Below are 27,831 nucleotides of genomic sequence, written 5' to 3'. Positions count from 1 at the left end.
GAACTCTGCGCATATTTACAGAGCCTGCGCAGTGTGGGGCAGGAGGCAGGGAGGGGCAGAAAGCTGGGCCTGTGGAGCCTGCACACTGGTAGGTAGGGACAGCTGACCCCAAAGGGGAGGGATGCACTTCTCTTTGGGGGCTTCTCACTCAGAGCAGGCAGAGAGGACTCTCCCTAGACGTCCTGAGAAGGAGGCTGGGACTCAAGGGTGCCAGGGTTCCAAAATTCCTGGTGTGTGCGTGAGCCTCCCTCCTGGGCCTTACTACTTCCCCACCATGCTCAGCACCCCAAGCAAGGACCCCCGGGAACAGCTGTGGTGGAGCCTGAGGGGCAGGCTGTTGGCCTGTCAGCCAGAATGACCCGTGGGCAGGTTACTGAGTCCTCATCTTTCTTTCTCTCTCCCACCACCTGACCATCCCATCCATCCCTGGAGAGCCACCAAATTCCAGAGTCAGCGTCCACTTAGGCTCTCAGGCTCGTCCCAGAGTCACCTTGGCGTCTCTCTGCCTTCTCAGAAATGGAGGGTATGAGGAAGAAAGGTTCTGGAGGCAGAAGGAGAGTCAGAGGGCTCTGGGGGAGCAAGCAGAGCTGACAGTCTGGCCAGTTGCCCAGGCCTCAGCACCTCAGTAGCTTCATGTGACTCCGTGTGACTGCCCTGCTATTTTATTTGAGCCACCTACTCATATCCTCAGCTGTCTTGAGGTAGCAGTATCCAGTGCCACAGGGCCTATAGACACATTTCCTTACAGATCCTTCTCCTCCCCCAAACCAAGGGAACCAGGGACTGTGCCAAGAGCCAGTTGGAAGTCCCCTGGAAGTCCCCTATGGCCCACGAGAGGATCTCTGCACCTCAGAGCTATCTGGACTGCAAGCTGCTGCTAGACTGCTCAGTATCTCTGTTTGTTGGGGCCTGACAGGTAGAGAGTGGGGTCACAGGGCCCTTGAACTTCTTAGTTTGCAAAGTATTTTATTTTATTATTTTTTAAAAACTCACAACCCTGAGATCAAGACTGGAGCTGAGATCCAGAGTTAGCCACTTAACTGGCTGAACCACCCAGGTGCCCCTTAGTTTGCAAATTTTAAACAAAAGTCTGCAGAATAAAAGAATGAACCCCTATATATCCATCACCCAACTTCAACAGTCAGCAACTCGTGGCAAATCTCCTTCACCTGTACCCACCCAAGTTTCCCTCCTATATAATTTCTTCTGTCAATATTTTAGCATGTAACTTTGAAAGACGATGACTCTTCTAATTTACTATTTTTTAATAGAATGACTCATTTTTAAACAATCACAGTTATTACAACCAGTACATTAGCAGACCTTAAAGTTAATAATTCCTTAATATCAGACCTATAGTGTTCAGATTTCCAATTTCTTATAAATGTGTTTGGTTTTTTTGTTTTTTGTTTTTTACAATATATTTGTTTGAATCAGGATCCAAATAAGGTGCACACCCTGCAACTGATGGATATGTCTCCTTTAAATCTCTTTAAATCCATAGATTCCCCCATTAAAACCTCTCTCTTTCTCTCTGTCTCTTTCCTTGAGAGAAGCAGGCTATTTGGTGTGCAGTCTTCCAGTCTGGGTTTCGCTGATTGCATGTCTAGGGTGTTCTTTAACAAGTCTCTCTGACCCTCTGTACTTCCTGTAAATTGTATTTCCTGTACATTGTTATTTCCTGTAAATGCTAGTTGGATTGAAAGTCCTAATCAGGTGTAGGTTCTATTTTCTTTGGCAAGACCACTTCACAGATGGTGGTACTGCTTCTTCCATCCAGAAGCATAGCAACCATGGATGCTTCGTGCCTCATCCACCAGTCTCCCTCCCTCCCCGCCCCCAATGGTGATACCCACATTCAATCACTCCTTCCTTTATTAGCTGGAATAATTCTCGACACAGAAACTGCCCCTCATTTACTATTTGGTTACTGAGTGTGGTGGCTCATATAGCAAAGATGGGATAAATACTCAATTCTGTTCCTGCATTTGCGAATTTTGAAATAATGAGTTGATTCTCTAGCACCTTTCAAACTTGGGCCAGTTAGTTTTTTAAAAACAGTAGCATAATTAAGAATTGATGGCTTTAAACATATTCGATTGCTTCAGTCCATTGTGACTAGTGTCCCTTCTGGCCCTCGAGTAGTCCCTTCTTGAGCTCCCATGTGGCTCTCACCAGCTGGAGCATCCCTCTGGGGGGATAGGTGGCTCAGGCCTCTGCATCTCCACACTCGTCGAAATATGAGGATATTTCTGCCGGATCTCCCCCTATCAGTGTCTCCATTTAATTCCTCTGTCCTTTGTCTCTGGCTGTCCCCATTTCAGTGAATATTTGCTGAATGAATGAATGATTGATTGAATGAATGAATGCATCATCTCCCCAACTCGTTCCTTCCACTTCTGTCTATATGAGCCTCCTGATTTCTGAGGGCCATATTTTCTTCATCTGCACCTACAACGGGGGGATTATATGTTGTCATGAGGGACAAAGGAAAGGGATTCTCATCATTGTGATCTGATTGTCGCATCTGCCTCCCAGACTCCACCCACATCTTCCCCCCTCCTCTCTGCCGCCCCCAGCACCACAACAAAGGATGCGATCTGTCAGTCCGCCACGAGAGGGCGCGTTCGCGGCAGCCTCCTGGACCTGCGCCTGCGCAGTACTGGGGCAGAGCGAGGACAGGGCCGGGGGTGGGAGGGGTCGGGTGCAGGGGAGGGAGCGCTCCGCCCCGGTTGGGGATGCGCGTCAGAAGTGTTTGCTGAGCTCTGCAGCTAGAGGGGGCGACGCAGGAGGAGGCCCACGGCCTCAAGCCTTACCTCGTCCTCCCCTTCCGGGTCCAGAGGATGTTCTTTCAGGCGGGGAGGAGAATGCGCCTGCAGGCGGGGGGCTGGACACAATGCCCTCTTCCCCACGGTCCCCATCATTTGTATCAACCCTCCGACTTGCAAGGGCACGTCCATATTTCCCCACTCCCCTAGATGTTTGGGGGCGCCAGTGGAGGTGCTGAGGACCTAAGTGTACCAGAATCCTCCACCCCCTTTTATTATTTTTATCGTTGGTCTTCAAAGAGCTTCCTTGAGCCTTGTGACCGCCCAGAGCAATCATCAATCATGGATCTGAGAATACCAGAGACCCAGCCCTGGCCAAACTTTTTAGCTTACAGGCGAAACAGAGAAGGGGAGGGACTGTCAGAGGTCTCACAGCCCAGTATTCGGGGCCCAGCCAAGTCTCCGGACTGGGAGCCACATGCTCCCTCTGGGTAACGCGGGGAGTAATCAGGATCAATGAGACAATGAAAGCGAAAGTGCTTTGTAAACTGTAAAGCTCTGGAGAAAGTCAGGGGTCTTTTATTTATTTATAGCTGAAGGGGCAAGACTATAGCCGCCCAGGGCCAGCCCACTGGCACTGCCTGAGAGCTGAGAGAAGTTGGATTTAGAAGCTACCGCTCAGTGATAGAAGGATTAGGAAAATAAAAGAAACAAAATCTCTGACATTTTTTGCAGATGGTATGATTATTTACAGAGAAAATCCAAGAGATTCTGCAGGCATGTTATTAGGGTTATTTAGATCAGCAAGGTTGCTGGACAAAAATTAATATCCAATACAAATAAAATAGGAAATCCAATAGTGTTTCTATACACCAACAATAAGTTATTAGAAACTGTAATATATTTTTAAAAATAAATCATTAAAAATAAAATTAAAATTGTACTGAACCTTGAAAAAATTCACAGATATTTATGAAGAAAAACAATAGGCTGTAAAACTATAAAAACTATAGGCTATAAAAGGAATAAGTGGGGAGATGTTTTATTTTTTTTATTTTTATTTTTTGGAGAGATGTTTTAAATTTAGAGATGAGAAGCCTCAATGTCATGAAGACAATTCTCTCCATATTAATCTTCTGATTCAACGAGAGTCCAATAAATATCCCAATAGGATTTTTCAGTTAGGCAAGCCGATTCTAAAATTCATACAGAAAAGCCAAGGACCAAGAAGAGCCTAGACAATTTGGAAAAAGAATAAGCTCCTAACAGATACCAAGACTTATTTGAAAGGGATAGTAATTAAAACAATGTGGTATTGGTGCTGGGCTAGACAAAGAGATCAATAGAATAGAGTGCCCAGAAACAGACCCAAGCATATGTGGGAATGTGATTTATGATGTCAGTGGCATTGCGACTCAGTGAGAGGGAACAGACTAATAAAAAGTGTTGTGACAATTGGCTTTTCGAATGAAAAATCTTCACACCATCCATAAATATTAATTCCAGATGGACTGAAGACCTAAAAATGAAAAAAGCAAAACTTTATAATACTTAGAAGAAAATGTAGATCTCAGGATAGGAAAAGATTTCTCAGACAAGAGATGCAACTCACAAAAGACTGATCAATTTTACTACATTACAAAAAAGAAAAAAAAAAGAGAAAAGGCTTTCTGCTATGATGTAGACAGAGTTAAAAGGCAAGCAACAACCTGGGTGACAACCTAGGCAGCATGTGAAACAGATAAAAGGACCTGAAAACAATGTAACATGCGTCAACTGTACTGAAAATGTTTTTTATTTGAATTAAAAATAAACAACTAAAAGATTAGTATCCAAGATATATAAAGAACTCCTACAAGTCAATAAGGAAAGCATAGACCTTTTGGATACCACCCCAAATGGCATTCCTTCCCTTCTTCCCTGCCTACTGGAACCCTGGTATGATTCAGGAATCCAGAGTCTAGGTTTTTGGGGAGGCTGGGCCTTCTCCAGATGCACCAGGTGAATGGTGATACAGTTTCTCTGGCCAGTGGTTGGCTTAGGTGTGGACATGTATGCAATTCTGGCCACCAAGCCCAGAAGGGAAATCTCCTGTGGGGCCTCTGGGAAAATGACACTGAGAAGAAACGTCCACTTCTGCCTCTGGACGTTTGTCTGCACAAGACACCCGGAGTTGAGGCCACCCCTGTGGACCATGAAGGGGCCAGTCTAAGAGGCAAGCCAACATGATGAGGAGGATTTTGTAGAAAGATGGGAAGAACCTGGTTCTTGGTTGTCACAGCTGAGATTCTGAATTTAACCAACCCTAAGGCTTCTTGTTATGTGAGATCATAAAATTCCTTTTTTGCTTAAACCACGTCTAGTTGGGCTTTCTATAACTCGTATCAAAAGGTGCACCAGAAAAAAAATGGTGCAACAGATAGCAAAGTATATGGACATAAGCAATTTGCCCAGAGGAATCCCAGATGGTCAATGAGCATGATAGGATGTGTGACCTCATAGGCAGGGAATGCAGATTCAAATGAGGTATCACTTCACACCCATCAGACTGGCAAAAATAAAAAGTCTCACAAGAGCAGATGTTGGCAAGGATGTGGTCAGACAGGACATGTTGTACAAATGCTGGTGGCGAGAGCATAAAGCGGAGCCGTCACTGGAGAGTGGTCAGGCAGTACTAGACAAGTAGAAAGTGTGCCTGCCCACGACTCTGGCTCTCTGCTCAGAGGTATATGCTCTTGGGATGCGTTCACAGAAGTACAAGGGTGTTTATTGCAGCCCTGTTTATAATAGCAAAACACAGAAACACCTCAAATGCCCTTCAGTAGAGGAACTGATAAATAAATTGTGGATTATTCCCATGATGAAATAACAAACAGAAGTTAAAGTGAAGGAATCAGAGCCACACGTATCAGTGTGGCTCTGTTGTGAAAAACATGCCAAATTGAAAGAAAAAAAAAAGACGCAAAATGATCCACACAATAGGATGGTTGTTTTATACATATTGACAATACAGAAAGCATTACTGTCTGCTATTTTATGAATACTTCAGTGGGTAGGGAAAATATCAAAGTATGGGCTAGAGGTATAAAGGAAGGGAATTCGGATTCTACAACACGGGTCAACCTTGAGATATTATGCTAAGTGAAGTCAGCCAGGCACAAAAGCACACATGTTCTATGATTCCCCTTGCATGAGGTATCAAGAGCTGTCACATTCATAGACAGGAAGTAGGATGCCAGGTGCTGGGGGGGGAAGACATGGGGAGTTAGTGTTTAATGGGGACAGAGTTTCAGTTGAGAAGATGAGAAAGTTCTGGAGATGGGTGGTGGTGATGTTTGCACAACAGTGTGAAGGTACTTAATGCTACCGAACTGAATGCTTAAAAGAGTTAAAGTAGCAAATTTTATGTTATTTCATGTATTTTACAATTAATAATAATAGGGGTGCCTGGGTGGCTCAGTTGGTTAAGAATCTGACTTTAGTTCAGGTCCGGATCAAGCCCCTCACTTTGCGGGGCTCCCCTCTCAGCGGGAATCATGCTTGTCCCTCTGCCCCTCCCCCTCTCGTGCACTCGTGCTCTCTCTCATAAATAATAAAATCTTATAAAAATAATAATAATAAATTGTGGACTATAAAGGGTGCATGCATCCCAGATTCGCGACGGTGGGTATGGTGGACAATGGGACCGGGCAAAGAGAAAGCACCAACTTTCATGTCCTTTCCTGTGAAAGAATATAAAGCAAAAATGACACAATGCTAGAGCACTTATAAATTCTGCTCATTACATCGGAACTTTTCTTATTTTTTAAGAAACTTTTCAAACTAAAATTACATATATAGCATACATATATATATTCATCCTTTTTCTTTCTTTCTTTTTTTAAGAAGAAGAGTTTTCTCAAAGAGAACTGCTCTGAAGTGGCAGGATTTGTCCCCTCAAGGTCACCTCAAATGCAAGGGGTTGAGTGTGGGAGACGGGAGAGCTGGCCTACAGAGGCTGTACGTGTGCCAGGTGCCCCGCCAGGCTGAGCCTGGCAGAGCTAGTCGGGAAGGGAGCTGGCATGGGCAAGATGCTCTTTTCCCTGACCCACAGCAGGTGAGACAAAGGCTGGTGGCGGAAGGTAACTCTGAGAGCCAGTCTCCTCCTCAGGCACCCACTATGGAAGATCCAGAGAGCAGATGAAAAATAGAAACCACCATCAAAACACAGGAATGTATATTATTAGCAGTTGGAGCAGGCAGTAGAAAGAGTCCTTCGAATCTGCTGATGACAAACTACATTGCCCAATCTTTCCGGGTGATTTTTTCTTTGACCTCCCTGCATATCTCTGGAGCTCCCACAGCTATGGCTGTCTGTATTGCAAAATACATATTTACAGGCCCTCTAAGCCTAGCTAAATATAGGCTTTCTTGTAAGGCAACTGATGAGTTGGAGAAATCTTTCCTCTGTCCCACCCTTTCCCCATTCCCCAACACACACACACACACACACACACACACACACACCCTGACTCCTCCTTCTGTAGGTGGATACCAAGGGACCCTTGTTCCTGTGCAGGCAGTGGGGGGAATTGAGGAATCAAGGGGCAGAAATAAAAACCCTTTGGCAAATAGAGAAGGGAGGTCACCTTCACTCCAGGAATGACCCCAGAAGATCCGGAGGGGCTGCAGGGAGGGGGTGCTTATGTTTCAGGTTTCCATATAATAGACCTTAGAGGGAAACGAGGCAAAAGGCTAGAGGCAGAGGCAAGAGGAGAGGCTCCAAGTCCCATGAAGACCCACATAGAGATGCAAACGCTGATGCCCATTTTGGCCACACCCGCTCGCACATGTGCACACACTACCATACATGTTCAGATACACATGCAATCCGTAACCGTAGACTCACTGAGCTCCTGCTTTGTGCCAAGAGCTGTTCTGAATGCATAAGGCCCTCATAGAACTCATTTGATCATCAACACTCTGAGGCTATGTTGTCCCTACAGATGAAAAAATTTGTTGAAGTCCCTTAACCGGGAAATGGCAGGTTAGGAAGAAAGACAGTCTGGCTTCAGAGCTTCTATTCTGTTCTGTTCCACATGGAGTGGGGGAGACCAAGGGTCTTCACACTCAGGAGACACACTCAGACATTCAAATTGAGCTTTTTGAGGAAATGGGGCTGAGGGAGGGGAAATGACTAGTCCCAGGTAACCCAGCAACTGGGTGAAGCTATGATTCAGTTCAGACCTTGTGAACCACAGCCTGGTCTTTCCTCTAAAACTGGATAAGTCACTTCCCTCCGGCAAGTCTCAGCCCTCCCCATTCCCCCTGGGAACAGGTCAACCAAGGGCCTTCAAAGGACCCTCCAGCACCGACATCCCGGATTTGAGTTTTCCTCTATGCAGTCATGTAACAACACACATGCCTTTCCAGCATCTTATCTGTCCAAGTCCCTGGCAGAGGAGGACAGATGAAGGGGAATGATTGGGGCAGGGAGCACTGGCTCCCCACAAAATGGTCGAAGGGCAGTGTCTAGGCCAGCCTCTGCTCAGATGACTGTGGCCACAGAAAGACAACATTCAGAGGCCAAGTCTCAAGGCCCCAGGGCTGGGAAGAGAAGCCAGCCTGGCGCCCAGCCCAGGCCCCAGCCCAGGGTGCTGAAGGCTCAGGACTTATCACAGATCTCTCTGCCTTCATCACCCGTTACACCCGGTGTTTAAAACTACTAAGCCTCGAGGAGGGCCCTCATCAGATTTGGGGGTGGGGGAAAACCAGTGGCTCTATCAGGAGAAGGGTGGAGGGCAGATTCTCTCTCCCCATGAAAGCCTCCAGCCCTTTTAGCAAGGACTAGAAAAGGCATCTCCATCCCCATTCCCTCTACCTTCTGTGTTCCAGCCACTTTCCTCAGTTTATCCTCTGGGACAGAGACACTAAGTTCCTTTTCCAAGGTCACACAGCAAGCAAGTGATAGAGCCAAGATCTGAACTCTGGCAACCTAGCTCGTGGGTCAACTTTGGGAACCACCTCACCCTCTCTCCCGGAGCGAGGTGAGGAAGGACCGCCATTTAAAGACCATCAGGCACTGTTGACCCCCAAGGCCTACGCCACAAAGGACAATAGGAAAGATGGCTAGGTCACCGTGGGTTGCTGAACCAAAGGAGAGGTGAGGATCATAGCCAGGGGAATGAAAATTAGGTTTAAACCTTTCCAGGTGGATGATAATCCTCCCAACCTGCTCTCCCCACCTTCCTTGCGGGGGGGGGGGGGGGGGGGGGGATTCCTGTTCCAGGCAAGCAGGGAGGGGACAGTGGAAAGAATACCCCATTCCCCACCCTAGTCTGGCAGGCCAACCAGCTTGGTGCCTGACCCCAGGGAAGGAGTGATGGTAAAGCACTTATTGCTCCATAAAAGCTTCTTCGGGAATTCTGGCTGAGGGTGTCGCTGAGCTAACCAGGAGCCCATGAAATAATAATCCCAGTCATTATTAGCCTCAGCCATCCATGCTCTGGGCCGACTCCACCCTCATGCATCCCAAAGCACTTAAAAGGGTTTCTTCCTTGGAAGTCTCAGGACAAGCAAGACCCAAGCCTCCCAGCAATTCCAGTTCACCCCAAGCTGCTGCTGGAGGTGTTAGGGGTGGGGTGTCCCAGGGTCACTAGGCCTGACTGCTAGTTCTCAGCTCCTCCTCCTCCCCTTAGGAGCTGGCTTCCCCACCTGGCCAGAAGCGTGGGCCCAGACCCCTTGGGCTGGGACCAGTTAAGATGACTCACTAAAGGGTGTGGGAGATTCTGGGCAGAACACCCAGGGGCCTTCCTCCAGTCCACACAAGAACTTCTGGGGACAATGCCCAAACTCCCATCCCTCAACTAGGTGAGGTTTCCGTCTCCCCCAACTTCCACAGTGGGGTTAGGGGGTCTGCGGGGGGGGGGGGAGGCAGGTTTCAAGTCCCAGACTTTGAACTTGGAACCCCAAGTCCCAAAGCTTGTTCCTGAAAGGTTTTCTAGAAAGGGCGGAGAGGTGGAGGATGGCTTCTTCAGTCTGTCCCATCCCAAAGTATAAAATCAGGGAGGGGTAACTGTCCTGGGCAACTGGGCATAGAGGCGGGTGGCACTGGAAAGCCTGAGGTTTGGGTCCATTTCCGGTCCCTGCTCAGAGCCCAAATCTCCCCTGGCCCCCTAGCCTCGGGATCCAGTCCCGTGGTTCCTGGCCCCTCCCTGTCCCAATATTCAGGATTCCCAGGCAGCTTCCCACACCCCATCCCCCACGCTCTTCTGCACGTGCTAACCGGCTTACATCCCGCAAAACCCACAGACACCCCTACAGTGGAGGAGTGGGAGGATTCCCTACAACAGCCCTTCTAGGCAAGCTGGGGAGAGAGTGGGAGATTGGGAAGAAGAGGAAGAGGATGGAAGAGAAGAGGGCGGGGGAGGAGGCAGAGACCGCAGGAAGGCCTGAGATGCAGGAAGCAGCTGGGAGTGGGGGGGAGGCTTTGTGCCCGAGTTGTTCTCTGGGTCCTAGGGTCCACACTGTTCATCATTTTCTGGGATCTGTGGCGTGAAGTAGCGCATCTGGACCTGTCACAGCCTAGGGAGTGGACCTTAACTCCCAGCCCTGGCAGTGGGGGACGGGTAGGGGGCAACCCCAGGCTCCTTGCTGTGTATATGGGGGTTGGGGAGAGCATCACAGTAGCTTCCTGGGTTGTCAGGACCGGGGATGGGTAGTCTCTACTATCTTTCCCCCTGCCTCCTTAGCTAACACACACTTGCACACAGTGGCCAGGATCCTTTCCAGTCGGACACCTGAGCCAGAGCTCTCACTGGTGAAACTCTGGCCCCAGGCCTCCAGAATTCCTCCTTCCTGTTTGAGAGGCGAGTGCCCCCGTAGGGGTGGAAGACAAGGATTCCACCCACCCCTTCCCTTGCAGCCTGGGTGCAGAGTGGGCTGGCGACTGACCGGACAACCCATTACAGGGTTCCAAAGGGCAAAGGCCAGCTTTGGGCCGCCACCTGGGGGGTATGAGGACCATTTCCTTTCTCCATTCTCCTTCCTCCTCCACCACAAGGCCAGCAACACTGGGCGGAGCTTTCACACCTTAGAAGGTTGCAGAAGGCTCTCCCTAAGAAATTGTTAAAATGCAGGTTCCTGGGCCGGCCTCTGAGATTCTGCTTCACAAAGTTTGGAGGAGGGCCCAGAAATCTGAATTTAAAAAATGTTTAAAGTGCCCAGCGATTTTGATGCCGAGGGTCTTGAACCACACTAGAGAACTACAAGGACCATGAAGGAAACAATCCTGTGCCCCGCCCCCACGACTCTCCCTTCACGTTTGGGGTGAAGAGCCCCCCCCCCGTGAGACCACTGCGGCTGGACCGCTTCCCCCAGTATTTGGTGGGGGCCTACTTTGGTGGGTCTGGGTAAGCCGCAGTCAGAGGTTGGGATGGAAGGGCTGAAGAGGACGGGCCGGGAGCGGGGGGTCAGCGTCAGGCTGTCGGAGCGGGAGGGGCAGGGGAGGGGATACAGTCGGGAGGAGGGGAAGGGGAGGGCTCACAGCCTCCAGCCCCGGAAATCCGATCCCTTTAGGACCCAGAGGTGCCAGTCCCCCAGCGGCGGCGGCGAGAAGGGCAGCCGCTCGGTGTCGGGCAGCCGCCGCTCGGGCAGAGCCAGAGAAAGACCGAGGCTCGGGGCGCGGGGGGGAGGGAGGGAGGGAGGGTGGCGCGGCGGCGGCGGAGCGGCCCGGGCCGGCCGAGCAGCCATGGGCGCCGGGGTGCCGGGCCCCCCGAGAGCCAAGGCCCCCGGCCGGGGTGGGGGACTCCCGGGCTGCCAGCCCCGCTGACACCGCCTCGGACGATGTGAGCCGGCGCCTCCGCCGCTGCTTCCCGGGCAGGGCGCGCGGTCCCACCGGCCCCGGCCGCCGCTTCTCTCATTTGGGTGGGGGCGACCGCAGCAGGCCGCTCGGGCTCTGAAAGAGGGGCCGGTGGCTGTGGCAGCTGGATTGGGGGAGGCGACCCACACAGGGCGCTCGGAGATTTTTTTTCCCCCTTTTTTTTTTTTTTTTTTTAAGCGGGGTTAACTGTTTTTGGCAGCCTGGTTGGGGGGAGCCTACAAAAGGCCTTCCGGGGTTTCTTTTCTCGGGGGGAGGGGGCGGTGGTCCCGACTTGGCCAGCCGCCTGTCGGAGGGGGGGAGCGGGAAGCGAGGGGATGCGCCCCCGCCTCCCCCCACCATGATGAAGACGGAGCCGCGGGGGCCCGGGGGTCCCCTCCGGAGCGCCTCCCCGCACCGCAGCGCCTACGAGGCGGGCATCCAGGCGCTGAAGCCGCCCGACGCGCCCGGGCCCGACGAGGCGCCCAAGGCGGCCCACCACAAGAAATATGGCTCCAACGTCCACCGCATCAAAAGTATGTTCCTGCAGATGGGCACGACGGCGGGGCCGCCGGGCGAGGCGGGCGGCGGCGCGGGCCCCAGCGAGGCCCCGCGGGCGCCCGAGCGCGGCGTGCGCCTGTCGCTGCCGCGGGCCAGCAGCCTCAACGAGAACGTGGACCACAGCGCCCTGCTCAAGCTGGGCACCAGCGTGTCGGAGCGCGTGAGCCGCTTCGACTCCAAGCCCGCGCCCTCGGCGCAGCCCGCGCCGCCGCCGCACCCGCCGTCCCGGCTGCAGGAGACGCGGAAGCTGTTCGAGCGGAGCGCCCCGGCGGCCTCGGGCGGCGACAAGGAGGCCGCGGCGCGGCGGCTGCTGCGGCAGGAGCGCGCCGGCCTGCAGGACCGGAAGCTGGACGTCGTGGTGCGCTTCAACGGCAGCACCGAGGCGCTGGACAAGCTGGACGCCGACGCCGTGTCGCCGACGGTCAGCCAGCTCAGCGCCGTCTTCGAGAAGGCCGACTCGAGGACCGGCCTGCACCGCGGCCCGGGGCTGCCCAGGGCCGCGGCCGCCGGGGCGCCGCAGGTCAACTCGAAGCTGGTCAGCAAGCGGTCCCGGGTGTTCCAGCCGCCGCCGCCGCCGCCGCCGCCCGCCCCGTCGGGGGATGCGCCGGCCGAGAAGGAACGCGGCCCCGCAGGGCAGCAGCCTCCGCAGCACCGGGTGGCCCCTGCCCGGCCGCCCCCCAAGCCCCGGGAGGTGCGCAAGATCAAGCCCGTGGAGGTGGAGGAGAGCGGGGAGTCGGAGGCCGAGGCGGCGCCCGGGGAGGTGATTCAGGCGGAGGTGACGGTCCACGCGGCCCTAGAGAATGGCAGCGCCTTGGCAACCACCGCCAGCCCCGCGCCCGAGGAGCCGCAGAAGGCCCAGGCGGCCCCCGAGGAGGCCGCGGCCCCCGTGGCGGCGCCTGAAAGAGGGGTGGGCGACGGCCGGGCCCCGGACGTGGCCCCCGAGGAGGCGGATGAGTCCAAGAAGGAGGACTTTTCGGAGGCGGACTTGGTGGACGTGAGCGCCTACAGTGGGCTGGGGGAGGACTCTGGGGGCAGTGCCCTGGAGGAGGACGACGAGGAGGACGAGGAGGACGGCGAGCCCCCCTATGAGCCCGAGTCGGGGTGCGTGGAGATCCCGGGGCTCTCGGAAGAAGAGGACCCGGCCCCGAGCCGGAAGATCCATTTCAGCACGGCGCCCATCCAAGTGAGTGAGCCCCCCTGCCCGCCCCCGCGCCGCCCCTGCCACGTGCACGCCGTCGCCCCCGCCTCGCCAGCCAGCCCGCCCGCCCGCCAGCCAGCCGGGTTTGGCAGGCTGAGTCAGCCCCTGCCACCCAGCCCCCTTCCCAGAAGTTACCACCCGGAGAGGGGCGTGGGGGAGTTCCAGCTGTTTGTCAGAGGGGGACCATTTGTTTGTCAGAGCGCGGCCTGCCCCGACCTGCCCTCAGGTTCCTCTGCCTGCAGCCTCGCCCTGGCCGCCCTGGCCGCCCTGGCCGCCCTGGCCGCCCTGGCCGCCCTGGCTCGGCCGCACCTGCATCCTGGGACACCTGCTTCCCCTTCCTCTCCCAGGCACTCTTCCTCCCAGAGGCTGCCCGAGGCTCTTGGGGGCTTGGGTGGTGGGAAGCGTGTGTCTGTGTGTGTGTCCTCAGGAGACCCTCCCCACTTTGCTCCTGACCCCACTGGGCGGGAGAGGACGAAGAGCTTAGAGACACCCCCCTGCACTCCCCCTATAGAGGAGGGAGGAGCCAAGAACTTCCTAAAAGAAGGTGTAGGGGACCACAGTCCTCCTGCATCCTGTCTGTAGCCCCCACCCCAAGTTTGCAGAAGTGAAAGAGGGAAGCAGGTCTTTGAGGGTGAGCTGGGCTGGGGCCATGTGACTCAGGGTGGGGGGAAAGGCCTAGTCTGGCGCTGGGGCCCTGTTCCCTGGGGTCTGTGCTGGGCCAGCTGGGGAGGTGGAGGTGTTGGGCAGGGAGCAGGTGCCTAGCCTGGCCCATGAGGGGGCTGGGCCTTGGGCGGGACACCAAAGAGAGGGGGTGGGAGCTGGGAAAGCCCCCAGGGCGCCTGGCAGCTGCCCACACGTCTTTGCTCTTGGCTGCTCGGTAGGGCACACTCCCATGGCCTTGGCAAACTCCAAGCCCTCTTGCCACATTCTCCGGGTGCCCTGAAAGAGGGATGGGAGCTGCCCTTCAGCACCCCCATCCCTGCCACCACGCTTGTGATTGGTTTGTGGCTGGTGCCAGTGCCCTGAGATCCTCAGAACAGTGCCAGCGGGAGTGGTGGGGACATCCCCGGGAAGAATTAAGAGCCCTGGGTCACCTCCTCCCTTCCTGCCACTCCAGTCTTGGCTGGCACATGCAGCCTAGCTGGCCCTATTCTCAGGCTCAGCTGTGCCCAGCACTAGATCCACTGCAGGGGGCTGTCCAGGCCTCGGACTCTCCCGGGCCTGGACCCTGTCTTTACCCCTCCAGAGCCAAGCCCTCATCTCTTTGCTCAAAGTTTCTGTAACTGGTCCTGGACTCTGAGGCTGCCCATGTTTCCTCCCAGCCCTCCTAGAATATCAGTGGCCCCTCTCCCACCTCTCACCCCAGCTGAGGCCTGAAAGGTGCTACTCCCAGGCCAGCCCTCCCCCTTCTGAGGCTGCGACCTTACAAGTCTTTCCTCCGCCCTCCCTGTCCTGAGAGCTATGGGATCCTGGATAGAGGATGAGGGTGTTTCTTGGGACCTGGGGAGGAGGTGGGGACCACTGAGGGAGTCAGGACCCCCACCCCCCCTTCATCAGTTCTCTGAGCAGCCTGATCCCCTCAGAGATGGAGTTTGGTCTTTCAGTCCTAGGCCTCTGACTGTCTATATTTGACACCTTACCCTGATTTTTGGGTAAAAAATAGCGCATGATTTGGAGCAGTGCTCCCCGACTCCCTGGTGACTGTTGCTCACAGGACTGTGGGAGCCAGTGGTATGTGGTGCCTCCTTGGTGTGTCTGACTTTTGACCTTACTGGGGATTTCCTCCCGCCCCCCCCCACCCCAGGACCTCAGGTCCTTGTTGTTCCCCCTCCCTGCCCCCACCCTGCATTGACACTGACTCCCGGGTCTTGTGTGGATGACCCAGTTGTTGCCTTTATGAAGGCTTCTGCTGAGGATAGAGAGCTCAATGCCACATTGTCACTTGGGGCAGGGGACTGGGCCCAACCCTCTAATGGGCTGGGCACATTCTGGTGGGCAATGTTAGGGGCGGTCTGGGCCTCTGAGCCTGAGGCCTGGGTTTCCTGCAGGGGGCAGGATTTGAAGGGCTAAAAAGAGAGGAGAGGCAAAGCCCAGGACAGGCTGGGAGAGTGTTTTGGAGGTCACAGTGTATTGGCTTGCTCATGCACACGCATCGCATCGGGGAGGGCTTGCTTTGGTTGATCCAGACCACCACCAGACTGAGGGTTGCAGGGACCCGGTCTGCTGGAGCAGAGGGTGAGGGTCAGGGGACTCAGATGCAAAAGTGGGCCAGAGCCGATTTGCCAGGCCCCAGGCATGAGTGCAATGGGGACAGTCACAGGTGACCCATTCCCCAGGGCCCAGCTGGGTGCAGTCTCATCCTGCCCTGACCTTGGCAGCAGACGTCGCATCTTATCCTATGTACAGACTGAGTGGCCCATCCCTCCAGGGGGCTTGAGGGCCAATGGCCAGATGTCAGAAGGGCAGTCTGACCGCTGCAGGACTAACGATGAGCTTTAAGGGCCAGAGCTTGGATTTCTCTGATGTAGTGACATTGAGGGACCTCCCAGCTGCACTTCTCATCCTATGAAATCCCACCTTGGGAGTGAGGCTCTGGTGGGGAGTGACACTGAGTGAGCCCAAACAAAGGATGGGACGAAAGTCTGCTGCCTGCCAGGGTGCCCCCATGGACCTGCTCCTGGAAGAGAGGGGGCCCTGGCAGGGGCCTCAGGGGACACGGTGCTCCACTCCAGCTGCACAGGCCTCCGGCCCAGAGCTGCTCCCACCCTTCCCCGCCCCTGCTTGGCTCCAAGTGGTGCCAACCTGTCGCTGCAGGCAATGAAGCATGAACGTGTCATGGTACCCCAAATGGTGCTCATTAACCTCCCACTGGGGGTACCCCCGCCTGGACCCAGAATGAGGCCCTCCCACAGAGCCCCTGTCCTACCTTCTCTGTTCTCTGGAGGGTTGGAATTCCCCTTCTCACTGGGAGACATAGGAAGGAAACAGCAGAGAGGCACAGGGGACAACAGGTAGGCCTTGGGGCCCCATGTAGGCTGGGTTCACTGGGGACAGTGTTGAGACTGCCGCTCCTTGAGCTCCTTGCTCTTATCAGGGCCTTCTAGTGCATTGGGGACAAGGGGCACACCTCAGCACTGCTTCTCTGGAGGGAAACTGAGGCCTGGGCACACAGGCGAAGCCACAGGGGCCTGGCGTTCCCCTCCACCCACCTCCTGCCACCTGAGGGGCACCTCGAGTGGGGGGCTGCCCTTTCTCCATGGGGGCGGAGCAGATCCTTCCTGCTTCCCTCCCCCACCCTGGCCTCAACTTTAGGTTCAGGTCATCTGGGTCCTGGGTGCCCCTCTGTCTTCCTCTGTTCCTCCCTCTCCTCCTCCCTCCCCTGTCCCTGTGTCTCACACCCGGTCCCCCCTCTCTCCCCATCTGGCATCCTCCAGGATCTTCTCCATTCTTCCTTCCCTCCTCCTCCCTCCTCCTTTGCGCCTCTGCTCCTGCTCAGCCTGTTCTTTCCACTCTTCTGCCGTCTGTGTCCGCCCCGTCTGGCTCTCTGGGTCCTCATGTTTCTCTGTGTCCCAGTCTGTTGGTCTGTCTCCGACCTAGAGACCCGGCTTCCTGAGTCTGCTGCTTTCTGGAGGATTGCCCATCTTTCCTTCCTCCAGCAGCCACGCTCAAGCCAGTAGGGGCTGCGGAAGAAAGTAATGGTGTGGTTGGGGCAACCGCATCCCTTTCTCTGTTGCCCCATGCGCTGGAGCCCCAGAAGGGCCTGCCATTCCAGCTGGGGTCATGCTGGGGCTGGGGGAGGCCCAAGCAGGAGAGGATCGCCAGTGGGCACCTGCCTGCCTCAGTGGCCTCTGGGCACCAGCTCCACCCTTGCCCTCTGACTAGCGGCCCCTCTGCAGGTGTTCAGTACCTACTCCAATGAAGACTACGACCGGCGCAACGAGGACGTGGACCCCATGGCTGCCTCGGCTGAGTATGAGCTGGAGAAACGGGTGGAGAGGCTGGAGCTGTTCCCTGTAGAGCTGGAGAAGGGTGAGAGGCCCAGGGCCAGGCCACAGAGCATGGGGGAATCTCCTCTCTGGCGCCAGCTCCACCCTGGGCCCCTGAGGCCACTGCCCCCAGCCACAGGGACTCCAGCAGCCAGAGCTCCTCCCACCGCCCCCCGCCGGCCCACACTCTGTGCCTTTAGGTGCCCAGTCCCCAGGGCCCCGTGGGCAGGGTCCCGGGCTCTGTTGGGGCCTGGTGGTGACAGAGCAGTCACCAATGCCCGCTAACTGTGTCCTTACATGCTATAGTAGGTGCTGGGCAGGGACGGGAGAGGCCGCCACAACATGCAGACTCAGGTCAGTGAGGTCCCCAAGGAAATAACGCTTGCACTTGCGTTCAGCTCTAAAGATGGGAATTTTGGGGAGTATGTGGGAAAGAGAGAGGAGGCTTGGCTAGATTTTGATCACGAGGACAAGATGAGTATGCAGGGCCTTGTAGACTATGTGGAGGACACTGCCTTTTTTCTAAGATGGACGGGAAACTGGTAAGGCGTGGGAAACATTCTAGAAAGACCACATCAGGCTGTGCTGTGGGGAGAAGGGTCCTAAGTGGATGGCGAGAGACCACAGTGGTGTGGACAAGATGATGGCTATGGGGGAAGTGGGTATACCTGAGAGGTCCTTGGAGGTAGAATCTGCAGGATCTGGTGGTTATTTGGCTCTGGCTGAGACCATGAGGGGGAGGGAGGAATCCAGGTGACTTCCAGGCCCCATGAGGGAGTGGCAGACGGGAAGAGCCTGTTTGTGGGGGAAGATAAGAGTTTGGATGTCAGAGGTTCGTGAGACAGGAGGGGACAGCTGTGGAGAGAAGAGCAGGAGGTCTTCGGTCATTGAGGCCGTGAGTATGGATGAGCGTGCGTAGAGAAGAGCAACCCCATCATGGCTACCCCCACACCGTCCCATCCCTCTGCACCCCTCATCTGCGTGTAGGCAGTCTCTGGCCCACCCACCTGCCTGGTTCCACCTTCAGTGTGTCCTGCTGCTCATTGGTTCTTGGGGGGAGCCAAGGGCAGGGGGTGACCCAAGAGCTTCCTAATTGGCTTGGCAAAGAGGGGGTGGATAGGATGGTGTCCCTTCCCCAGTTGTGGACATCCCCTAAGCATGGGGACTGCTGTTTGAGGTCGGGTGGGCCCTGGGGTGAGGTAGGGGGTCAGGGGGTGTCTCTTACTCTGTCCCCCACAAGCCCTGGCCAGAACACCTCACCTCTACCTCCCAACACCAGCCTCTCATGACTTTCTGCTCCACAGACTCCGAAGGCCTGGGCATCAGCATCATTGGCATGGGGGCTGGAGCCGACATGGGCCTCGAGAAGCTGGGCATCTTTGTGAAGACGGTGACCGAGGGTGGTGCAGCCCACCGGGATGGCAGGTACCTACTCCCCTTCCCCACCGCAGCCAGCTGCCAGCCGGGCCACTGAGCCAGGCCAGGCCGCTGTGCAGGGCTCAGGTGTTCATGGAGGTGCCAGTCCAGGGAGGACAGCAGTAAACAAACCGAGTGAGCCCCCTGTCCTCATGGCACTTACATCCTTTGCAGGGCGAGGAGGGGGGCTGTGTGGAGGCATCGTAAGTCCTGGTTTCAAGTGTGTGTTAGGCTGTGGTGGGGAGAGCACAGACATGGAGTCTCAGTTCCTGGTGGATACATCTGAGCTTTTTGTTTTTCTCACTCAGCAAATATCGAATCCCTGGCTCTGTGGTGGGGCTGGAGCCAGGCCCTGGGGAGTCAGTGAGGACTTCCCTTGCCCTTGGGAAGCACAGGCTGTGGTGAGGCAGGCAGACATCCAAGTGGACACACAAAAAATGTGGGAAAAAAAAATGTGGGAAAAGTACAGGGTGCCGTGAAGGCATCAGAAGCAGGACTTGCTCTTTCTGGATAGCAGGGAGGGCTTCCTGGAGGAAGTGACAGTGGAACTAAGACCTGAGGATGAGCAGTAAGTAGTCAGGCTGAGGGAGTAGGATGTGCAAAAGGTTCCAGGAAGAGGACGGAAAGCAGGCAGGTGTGGCTGGAGCATAGAGAGCAAGGGGGACCCAGGTGTGTGGTGTGCCTGGGGAGGGGGCTGCTACTTGTGTGTGTGCACGTGTGAGCATGTGTACCTATGTTTGGCACCTGAGGCTGAAGGGGTCAGAAGGGTTGGGAGGGCCTCCTGGAGCCCCGGAGAGCCTGATGACCCCTATGTGGACTGCTCCACTGTGTCTATCACAGAGGGGAAGTGGGAAAGGGCTTCGGGCAGCCCCAGGGTTGTTTGAAGTGGTATCAGGGGTGCCTTGTGGTGGCACCTTCAAACCCAGACTCCCTCCATGTGACTGAGATGAGTTGGTGTCCCTGTAGGGGCTTGGTGACTTTGGGGTCATGCTTCTAGAGCTTGGGTTGCCTCACTCAGGGTGCTTTTGCCTGCTGTGGCCCCGGTGGCATGTGAGATGGACAAAAGGAAGGTGACACCCCTGCTCTTTCACTTACTGCCCCTCCCCAGGTTTGGACTTCCAGAGCTGTTCCTGTGGTCACCCGGTGGCAGCATGGGGGGGTGTGTGCCCACGTGAGAGAGTAGCCGCATGCGGGGCATGTGGGGGGGGGGCGGGTGAGCTGTTCACAATAGGCTATTTCCTCCATTTCCGCAGAGGAGCCCTAAGAGAAGGCCTGGAGCTTGCGGGGAAGTGGCAGTGGAGGAAGGAGGTGGCCATGGGTCCTGTCGGCAGGCCAGGCTAACCCACCCCCATCTATCTCCTTCTACTGTGGAGAGCCAGGGCTTTTGGTGCCTCATCTAGATGTGGTAGGGGCTGTGCACCCATATCGGGTTGCAGTGGGCACAGGAGTATGCTATGTGGGTCTCGGCATTTGGGAGAAAATCTGCAGACCTGGGTCTGTAGAAATGGACACGTAAGAGGACTGTGTGTTACCTATGCTTTGGGCCTTTGCTGGAGTGCATGGTGGTAATGAACTCTGTGGATATCACACCGCGCTGTCGATGGAGGAGGGGACAAGGGTGTGATTAGCACAGGAAGTGTGCTCACTACCCCTCTTGGTCCTTCCTGTGTCTGCTTTGTTTGGCCGGGTCTCACTGCCCGGTGTGGGTCCTGCCGATCCCTGACCCTCTGGCCTCCTGCATTTTATACAAGTAGACAAAGTACCAGGACTCAGCAGGGACCGAGCCCCAAGTTTCTGATTGGGGGATACCACCACTACCTCTGCTCCAGTTCCCCTGGGACAGCCCCCCCTAACCAATGTGGCCTCTCCCAGGATCCAAGTGAATGATCTCCTGGTCGAGGTGGATGGCACGAGTCTGGTTGGAGTCACCCAGAGCTTCGCAGCCTCCGTGCTCCGGAACACCAAGGGTCGCGTGCGGTAAGCACTGGCCAGGCAGGGCTGGGTGGGGAGGCGGAGCAGACAGGAGATTTGGCCTCATCCCGCCACTCTGCCTGCCTGCCCACACCCACATAAGGTTCTGAGTGGCTCACCTCATAAAGGAGCTTCCTTGGCCTCCCTGCTGGAAGGAATTGCTGTGCTCATAGCCCTGCCCAGCGCCCTCCATTCCCCTCCCAAACCCCTGAATGCTGCTGGCCACCAGCACTCAGGCTTTGAGGCCCAAGGTCTGCTGCGCCACCAAACTGGCCTCTTGGATTTATTCTCCTTCCCCTGCCTGTCTGTGACTCACTCACTGAAGAGCCAAGATGTGCAAGGAGAATGCCAAATTGGGGTCCCCCCACCAGGCACTTCATCCTTCCCTCCTCACCAGCTCTGTAATCCTGGGAGGACTCTCAGGCCCTGGGAGGGCCTGTCAATTAAGGGAACTGGATTAGAAGCTCCTTATGTGTCTCTCTGGCACAATATTCAGGGACCACTCCCTGACCTCTCCAAAAGGGGGCACTGCCCCCAGGAAAGGGTGGTGGAGAGAAACAGGATGTGGGTGGCCACAGAGAGGAGGGGCTAGTGCCTGGAAGTTCCACTATTTCCTCTCCATCCTAATCTCCACTCACCATCATCCCGCCCCTTCCTGAAGCCTGGGGGCTTGGAGTTTAGCTAGATACCCCTGCACAGCCCCAGGGCAGGGGAATGGCGAAGCCGACTGCTGGCATGGGTCAGCTTCGCCATTCCCCAGCCTGGCTTTCTGTCCCCTGATGGGGGAAGAGCCCCCTGCCCTGGCAGCTCCTGAACTGCTGTCCCCTGCAGCCCAGCAGGGGGTTTGGCTGACGTCACCCCTCCCCCACAACTGGCTTCGAGGGTTAGCAGGCCTTCTGGCTGTCCCAGGAAAGAAACCCAGTAAGGGCCCCCAGTTCCCCCATTCATTATTAACACCCCACAGCCTCTGGACTCAGCCATCTCATTTCACCTCCCTTGGGAGGGTCTGGGTGTGGAGACGGGAGCACCAGCCTAGAGGATGATGCTATCACCCAGTTGAAGACAGAGGCAGGGTGGATGACGCTATTGCTCCTGCAGGTTTATGATTGGCCGGGAGCGGCCAGGCGAGCAGAGCGAGGTGGCCCAGCTAATTCAGCAGACCCTGGAACAGGAGCGATGGCAGCGGGAGATGATGGAGCAGAGATACGCCCAATACGGGGAAGATGATGAGGAGGTAGGGACACCGGGCCTGGCCGGCCGCATCATCGCCCCCTGGTGGCTGGACGGAGCATTACACCCATCCTGTGCCTCTGCTGTTTTCCCAGGTCTCCTGAGGGAGGCCAGGGCACCATTCCCTAGCCTGGGGGAGCCCCAGAGTGATGGAGGAGATACAGACCCTTCCTTCAAAGAACCCTTAGTCTGATGGAGGAGTAACACTCTGTCTTCACAGAGCCTTCCTGCTCACCTTCAGTTGGCTCAGAGTCCCCACTCTGAGGGGAAGACATAGTTCTACCCCCAGGGGGCCTAATCTGAGGAATGAGCCTGCTCCAGACCTCAAGGGACCTGTGGTGTGAGGGGAAAAGCATAGGCTGTTTCTTCAGGGGTCTCAGTCTCCAGGAGGAACTACCTATGCCTTCTGGGGACTCCCCAGGCTGTTTGTTGGGGGAAGATGCAGACTATGCCATAGTGTGACCCCAGCCTGATGGGGGAGGCGTGACCCACAGCTCTGGGTAGCTCCCAGACGGACAGGGACAGACAGTTGCCAGTCCAAGTCCCGCTCATCAGAGCCCAGGGAGGCTGAGGTGGGCAGGGTGCTCAGCTTCCTTGCTCTTTTCACAGACGGGAGAATATGCCACTGACGAGGATGAGGAGCTGAGCCCCACGTTCCCGGGTGGCGAGATGGCCATCGAGGTGTTTGAGCTGGCAGAAAACGAGGATGCCTTGTCCCCTGTGGACATGGAGCCGGAGAAGCTGGTGCACAAGTTCAAGGAGGTGGGAAGAGGGGGTCCCTAAAGTGGTGGAGGGCAGAGGCAGGCCATTATCCTGCCCTGAAGCACTGCCTCCTCCAGCTGGAGCTGAGCGCCTGCCTCTCTGCTCCCCCAGCTCCAGATCAAGCATGCTGTGACTGAGGCAGAGATCCAGCAGCTAAAAAGAAAGGTAAGAATGTGGCAGAGGGAGGGGGCGACCAGAGGGCTGGGGGGATGACCCCTCCACCCTCACAACTGCTTACACTGACACTCGTAGGTCACCCACAGGCAGATACAGAACAAGCTGCTCTGAGGCAAGGGAGAGGAGTGTTTAAAGCTTGAGCTCTGGATCCCTGTGTGCCACCATCCACTGCTCTGTGCCTCAGTCTCCTCCCCTATATAATGGGATGATAATAGTGCCAATGCTGTATGTTCCATTGTGAGGATTAAATGAGAGAAGGCATATAAAATCCTTAGCACAGCGCCTGGCTCATAAAAAGTGCGGAGTAAAAAGTCATTAGCTACTATACTGACACACCAAGTCACTCTAGAGGTCTTCACATTTCTTCTGTCTCATACCTATCCTCTACAAACAGGCCCAGCAATAAATGCAAACTACTCAGAGATACACACACTGACTCATGCCAGCCTGCACCTGAGGCACGTACCACCCCCAGGCCTGCTCACCAAGATCTCTGGAGATGCCCACTCTATGTGGACCTCAAGACACAGGACTCAGTCTTCACCTGACATTATACCCAGGTGCTTCAGCCTGGATATGTAGACTCTACATTTGTCTGCTGCAATATAGACAGGCACAGCCATCTCTCAGGAGGAGTGTCACAGGACATGTGCATTCTCACTGAGGGGCTGATGCTGGCGCTCCCAGATGGTGACACACATGACATACACAAACACACATATGTACTACGCACTGACACCTACTCAAAGCACATTGGGTGCCAACTTACTCAGCCTGCACAGACTTCATATTAAAAGTCTGCATTGGGCCCCCAGCTGAGCCTGGACATTAGGAGTCCCAATTCCCATGGGGCTTCCAATGTGGTAGGGAGAGAGGGGCGCATGGGGGTCATGCAGCCATGGTACATCCACCATACATGAAGAAAGGAGAGGTCACAGCTGAGCCTTGTGGGGCAGGCAGGGTTTGGTGACTGAGGCAAAGGAAGGGCACCACCCGGGGAAGAGAGGCTGAGCTCGGAGGAGGCCCACTGACTGTGGCAGCCATTCCTATGGGGACGAGGTGGGAGGCTGAGCTGGCCTTTTGGTGAGGGCTGAGGCTGGCAGGGGAACCAACCCACTAAAGACTCTGGCCTTGGTCCTGTGGCCACATGGGGCTCACCAGGGGGCAAAGGTTGCTGCCTACGAGTTGGGAGGACATGAGGGTGGGCAGGATTTGGAGGCTCTAGTGGTGTCCTGGAGGGAATGGTGGCCAGGGCTGCCCACATTGCAAGCAGAGGGTATGGATTGGAAGGGTGGGTTGGAGCTGCATTTCTGTGGTCGAGATGATCCTGGGTGGATGCAGAGCAGGAAGGAGGGGCGAGTCAAAGCTCTGTTCATGCTTTCAACTGTAAACACCTATAGGGTACTTTCTAAGTGCCCCACTCTGTTCCAATCCCTGCGGGAGACAGCAGCAGATTTGACTGCTGCCCTTGTGCAGCTTAGTGTGCACACTGATGTCCATCCATACTGTTACCAACCGACATGGTGCTCTGCAGGAGAGTGCAGGCTTGCTGAGCTCCCAGAGTGGTGCAGCAGGGAGTCTGATCCGGCCAGGGTGTGTGTGTGCTCGAGGGGATGCTGCTGGAGGGAATCACAGGAGACTTCTCTGGGGAAGTGATACACTGAGCAGAGAGCTGAAGGGTGAGCTAGTGGGAAATAATGGGCAAGGTGGGGAGGAGGTAGGGACATTCCAGGCAGAGGGAAGTGCATGGGCAAAGGCCCTGTGGCAAGTCTGAGGATCTGCGGGCAGGCCTCTGTGCCGGAAGACAGATAGCAAGTGGTGTTGCAGACAACAAGGTTGGTTGGTGGGGCAGGCAGGGGCTTGAAGTTGAGCTCTGGTGCAGCAGTGAAGTCACAGCAGTGAGGTCCTGAAAAAGAGGCATAGGTCTGTGTGGGTGGGGTTGGGTTTGGGGCGGGGTGCCTGTGGGGAGCTGGGAGACAAGGTGAGAGAGGAGCCAGGATTGCTTAGGCCACAGAACCAGGGCTTGGTCAGCAGGCCCAGAGGCACAGCAGGGCCAGAGGGCGATGGTGACCATCACCTGGCCCACTCTTTCACACCTGCCATCTTACTGTAGTCCCGTAAGCCTGCCAGGGGTCAGTCTCATTTCACAGATGTGAGGGCTGAGGCTTAAGACGGAAGTCACCTTGCCTGGGGTCACAGAGTTAGTCAGTGACTGACCTGGTCTCTTGCCTGATGCGAGCGCAATACAGTGGCAGGGGGGTGGGGGGGCTGGCTGAGGGCTCTGAGGCTGAGCCCCCACTTCTTCCCTCTCCAGCTTTGAGTTCTCAGGCTCAGCCAAGGAGAGTGAGTAGTTGGCGGGCCATGGGCTCCACAGTGTAGCAGCCATCCAGACACTGGCTCTGGTGCCAGGATGGGGGTGCTTCTCAGCTCCCTGCGGCCCCCTGCAATCCCAGCTGACCCTTCCTCCCTCAGCTGCAGAGCCTAGAGCAGGAGAAGGGGCGGTGGCGGGTGGAGAAGGCCCAGCTGGAGCAGAGCGTGGAGGAGAACAAGGAGCGCATGGAGAAACTGGAGGGCTACTGGGGCGAGGCCCAGAGCCTGTGCCAGGCTGTGGATGAGCACCTGCGGGAGACCCAGGCCCAGTACCAGGCTCTGGAGCGCAAGTACAGCAAGGCCAAACGCCTCATCAAGGACTACCAGCAGAAGTACGTGGCCAGGGGCTTGGGAGCCAGGGGGCCTGGCCCAGGGAGGACCGGCTGAGAGGCCATTAGAGGGGCAGCCTCTCCCCACCGCTGCTGAGTTGGGAGGCAGGGAGCACAAAAGTCGGGAGGGCCCCACGATGGGGGTACTGGGCCCAGAATGACTGGGCTGTAGAGCCAGCAGTCAGGCCCCAGAAGCCTTGGGGCCTCCAGGCCTAAGGGAGAGGAACAGAGCTGCCCAGGTGGGGCTAAGGACAGGGCTGAGGACCCGAGACCCCTTAGATGAGAATCAGACTACACACCCTTATCCACGGTCTTTTCTGTCCCCTGCCAATCCCTAGGGAGATCGAGTTCCTGAAAAAGGAGACAGCACAGCGCCGGGTTCTGGAAGAGTCGGAGCTGGCTAGGAAGGAGGAGATGGATAAGCTCCTGGACAAGGTAGGACCGGGGTGTACGGAGGGGGCAGCAGGTGATCCCCCTCTCTAGCACCCCTCTGTGGATTCTGGAGGGAGAGAAGGAGAGTCATGCTGTTGGCTCAGGGTCATGTCCCCACTAGGGGATCAGAAGGGGCAGGGCCCATCCTGGTCTCCAGGCCTGACCCCCTCTCCCTTTTGTTTGCCAGATCTCAGAACTGGAAGGAAACCTGCAAACACTGAGGAATTCCAATTCTACCTAACAGGAATCATTCCTTGACCGGACAATAATTAATCCCCTCCCATTGTCCTCCCTCCCCTGTCCTCAATACTTCCCCCCCCGCCCCCTACTAGCCTGGGGACAGGTGCCCCGACTCCCCCACCCTCCGCCCCACCTCCCCCAGCTTCAGGGACCAGAGGGCCTGGGCAGACAGAGGTGGCTGGAAGGATGGCCTCCTTCTTGCCCAATGGGGCTAAGGCACAAAGGCCAAGGGATGCCGAGGGTTGGCCTGGGTGGTAGATGGACACAAGGACCTGCAGACCATACTGCCAGACTTTACAATCAACCTCCAGCCTTTGTCTCTGGACTGGAATGGGGCTGGGGGCTCTCCCAGCATCTCACCACCTGGAGGCTGCTCCCTGCCCATGGGGCTCCTAGGTGGGCCCTGGGCCTCTTGACTTGAGATTCTCTACCTTCTTGGCCCTTTCCCTGTCCCCCATCATTGTGCTGTCTCTGTTGCATTCTGACCCTCCTGCTGGGAGGGGTTGCCTCCACACCTCCACCCATCCCGGTCCCCCCACCCAGGAGGGACAGAGTTTACCCCTGAGCCTGGAGGCTGGGCCTGGCCCTGCACTGATTTCTCATGCATCCTTCGGGAGAAGGGGAGAGTCCAGGACACCTGGTCCCCAGCTCCCCCTTTCCTAGGGCAGCAGCCCTCAATTTTTCCTTGTGCTTCCCCCCCTCCCCCCCCAGGTGCCAAATAGCCATATCCTCCTCCTGGAACCGTTCTGTGGCTTCTCAGGGCTCCAGGTTTCCTGGCCAAGCCTGGGAATGCCAGGGAGGAGAGGTCAGCTTTGGGGGCCTGGCTGCAGAGCCCCTGGTCTTAGGCAAGGGGAACATTTCCCACCAGAGAGCCAGGCCCTGCCCTGCCCAGGGCCACACCTGGAAGCCTTGTACTAACATCGCAAATTCAGCCTCACTCCGCCCACACCCACAGTTTTCCAAGGTTTTGACTGGAGGGCAAAATTTTACTACTACTCATCTTTTTGGAGACCAGGGCTGCCCTGCTGGCAGCCTGCTTCCTAAGTGAAATCTGCTCCGTTTCCCCACTTTAACCCCAAATTGGGGCTTGGACCAAGGGAGGTGAGACCCCCCCCCCAGGTCCCCTCCCCTTTCAGGATCCATCTCTCATTTTGCCTCTTCCTCCTGCCCCAGACTGGATTTTTGTTCAGTTTTTAAAAACAGACAACCCCCATCACATCTGTTTGGGCTTCTCGTCCCCTGTAAATAGACCACGCCATAGATCAGTATTTCTCGGGCGCCCCCCTCCCACCCGCAGACGTGCCCCTACCCCTCAAAGAGCTGGCTGTCTCAGTGCCCGGGCCCACGCGCTTCACCCCCGTCGCCGCGGCAGATGGAGGGGGCGGGGCCAGGTGGGCGGGGGTTCGGAGCGCTTCCGGTTTCTCGGCCGGCACCGCCCCTCCCCGCCCCCCGCAGGACTGCGTCTCTGTATATAATATATATATGTATGTATTGTTCCCGGTTTTGTACGGACCATGCCCTCTGTCAGGTCGTCCCCATAAAAGCAGCCCCCAGA

At 56.1% G+C, this 27,831-nt stretch overlaps 1 protein-coding gene across 1 annotated transcript; it reads left to right on the top strand.

Annotated features, from left to right (window-relative positions):
* The first annotated feature begins 11,458 nt into the window (after positions 1-11,458).
* On the top strand, positions 11,459-27,831 carry PPP1R9B (protein phosphatase 1 regulatory subunit 9B). The gene is made up of 10 exons (XM_055319817.1): positions 11,459-13,348; positions 17,260-17,392; positions 18,654-18,774; positions 20,638-20,742; positions 21,835-21,970; positions 22,576-22,728; positions 22,840-22,893; positions 25,378-25,607; positions 25,943-26,039; positions 26,224-27,831. The coding sequence occupies exons 1-10, from the start codon at positions 11,966-11,968 to the stop codon at positions 26,275-26,277; spliced, it is 2,466 nt and encodes an 821-aa protein (XP_055175792.1). The 5' UTR covers positions 11,459-11,965; the 3' UTR covers positions 26,278-27,831.

This window comes from Nyctereutes procyonoides, unplaced genomic scaffold (assembly GCF_905146905.1).
Source record: "Nyctereutes procyonoides isolate TBG_1078 unplaced genomic scaffold, NYPRO_anot_genome, whole genome shotgun sequence".
NCBI lineage: Eukaryota > Metazoa > Chordata > Mammalia > Carnivora > Canidae > Nyctereutes > Nyctereutes procyonoides.
This window is presented reverse-complemented; position numbering and strand designations above follow the sequence as displayed.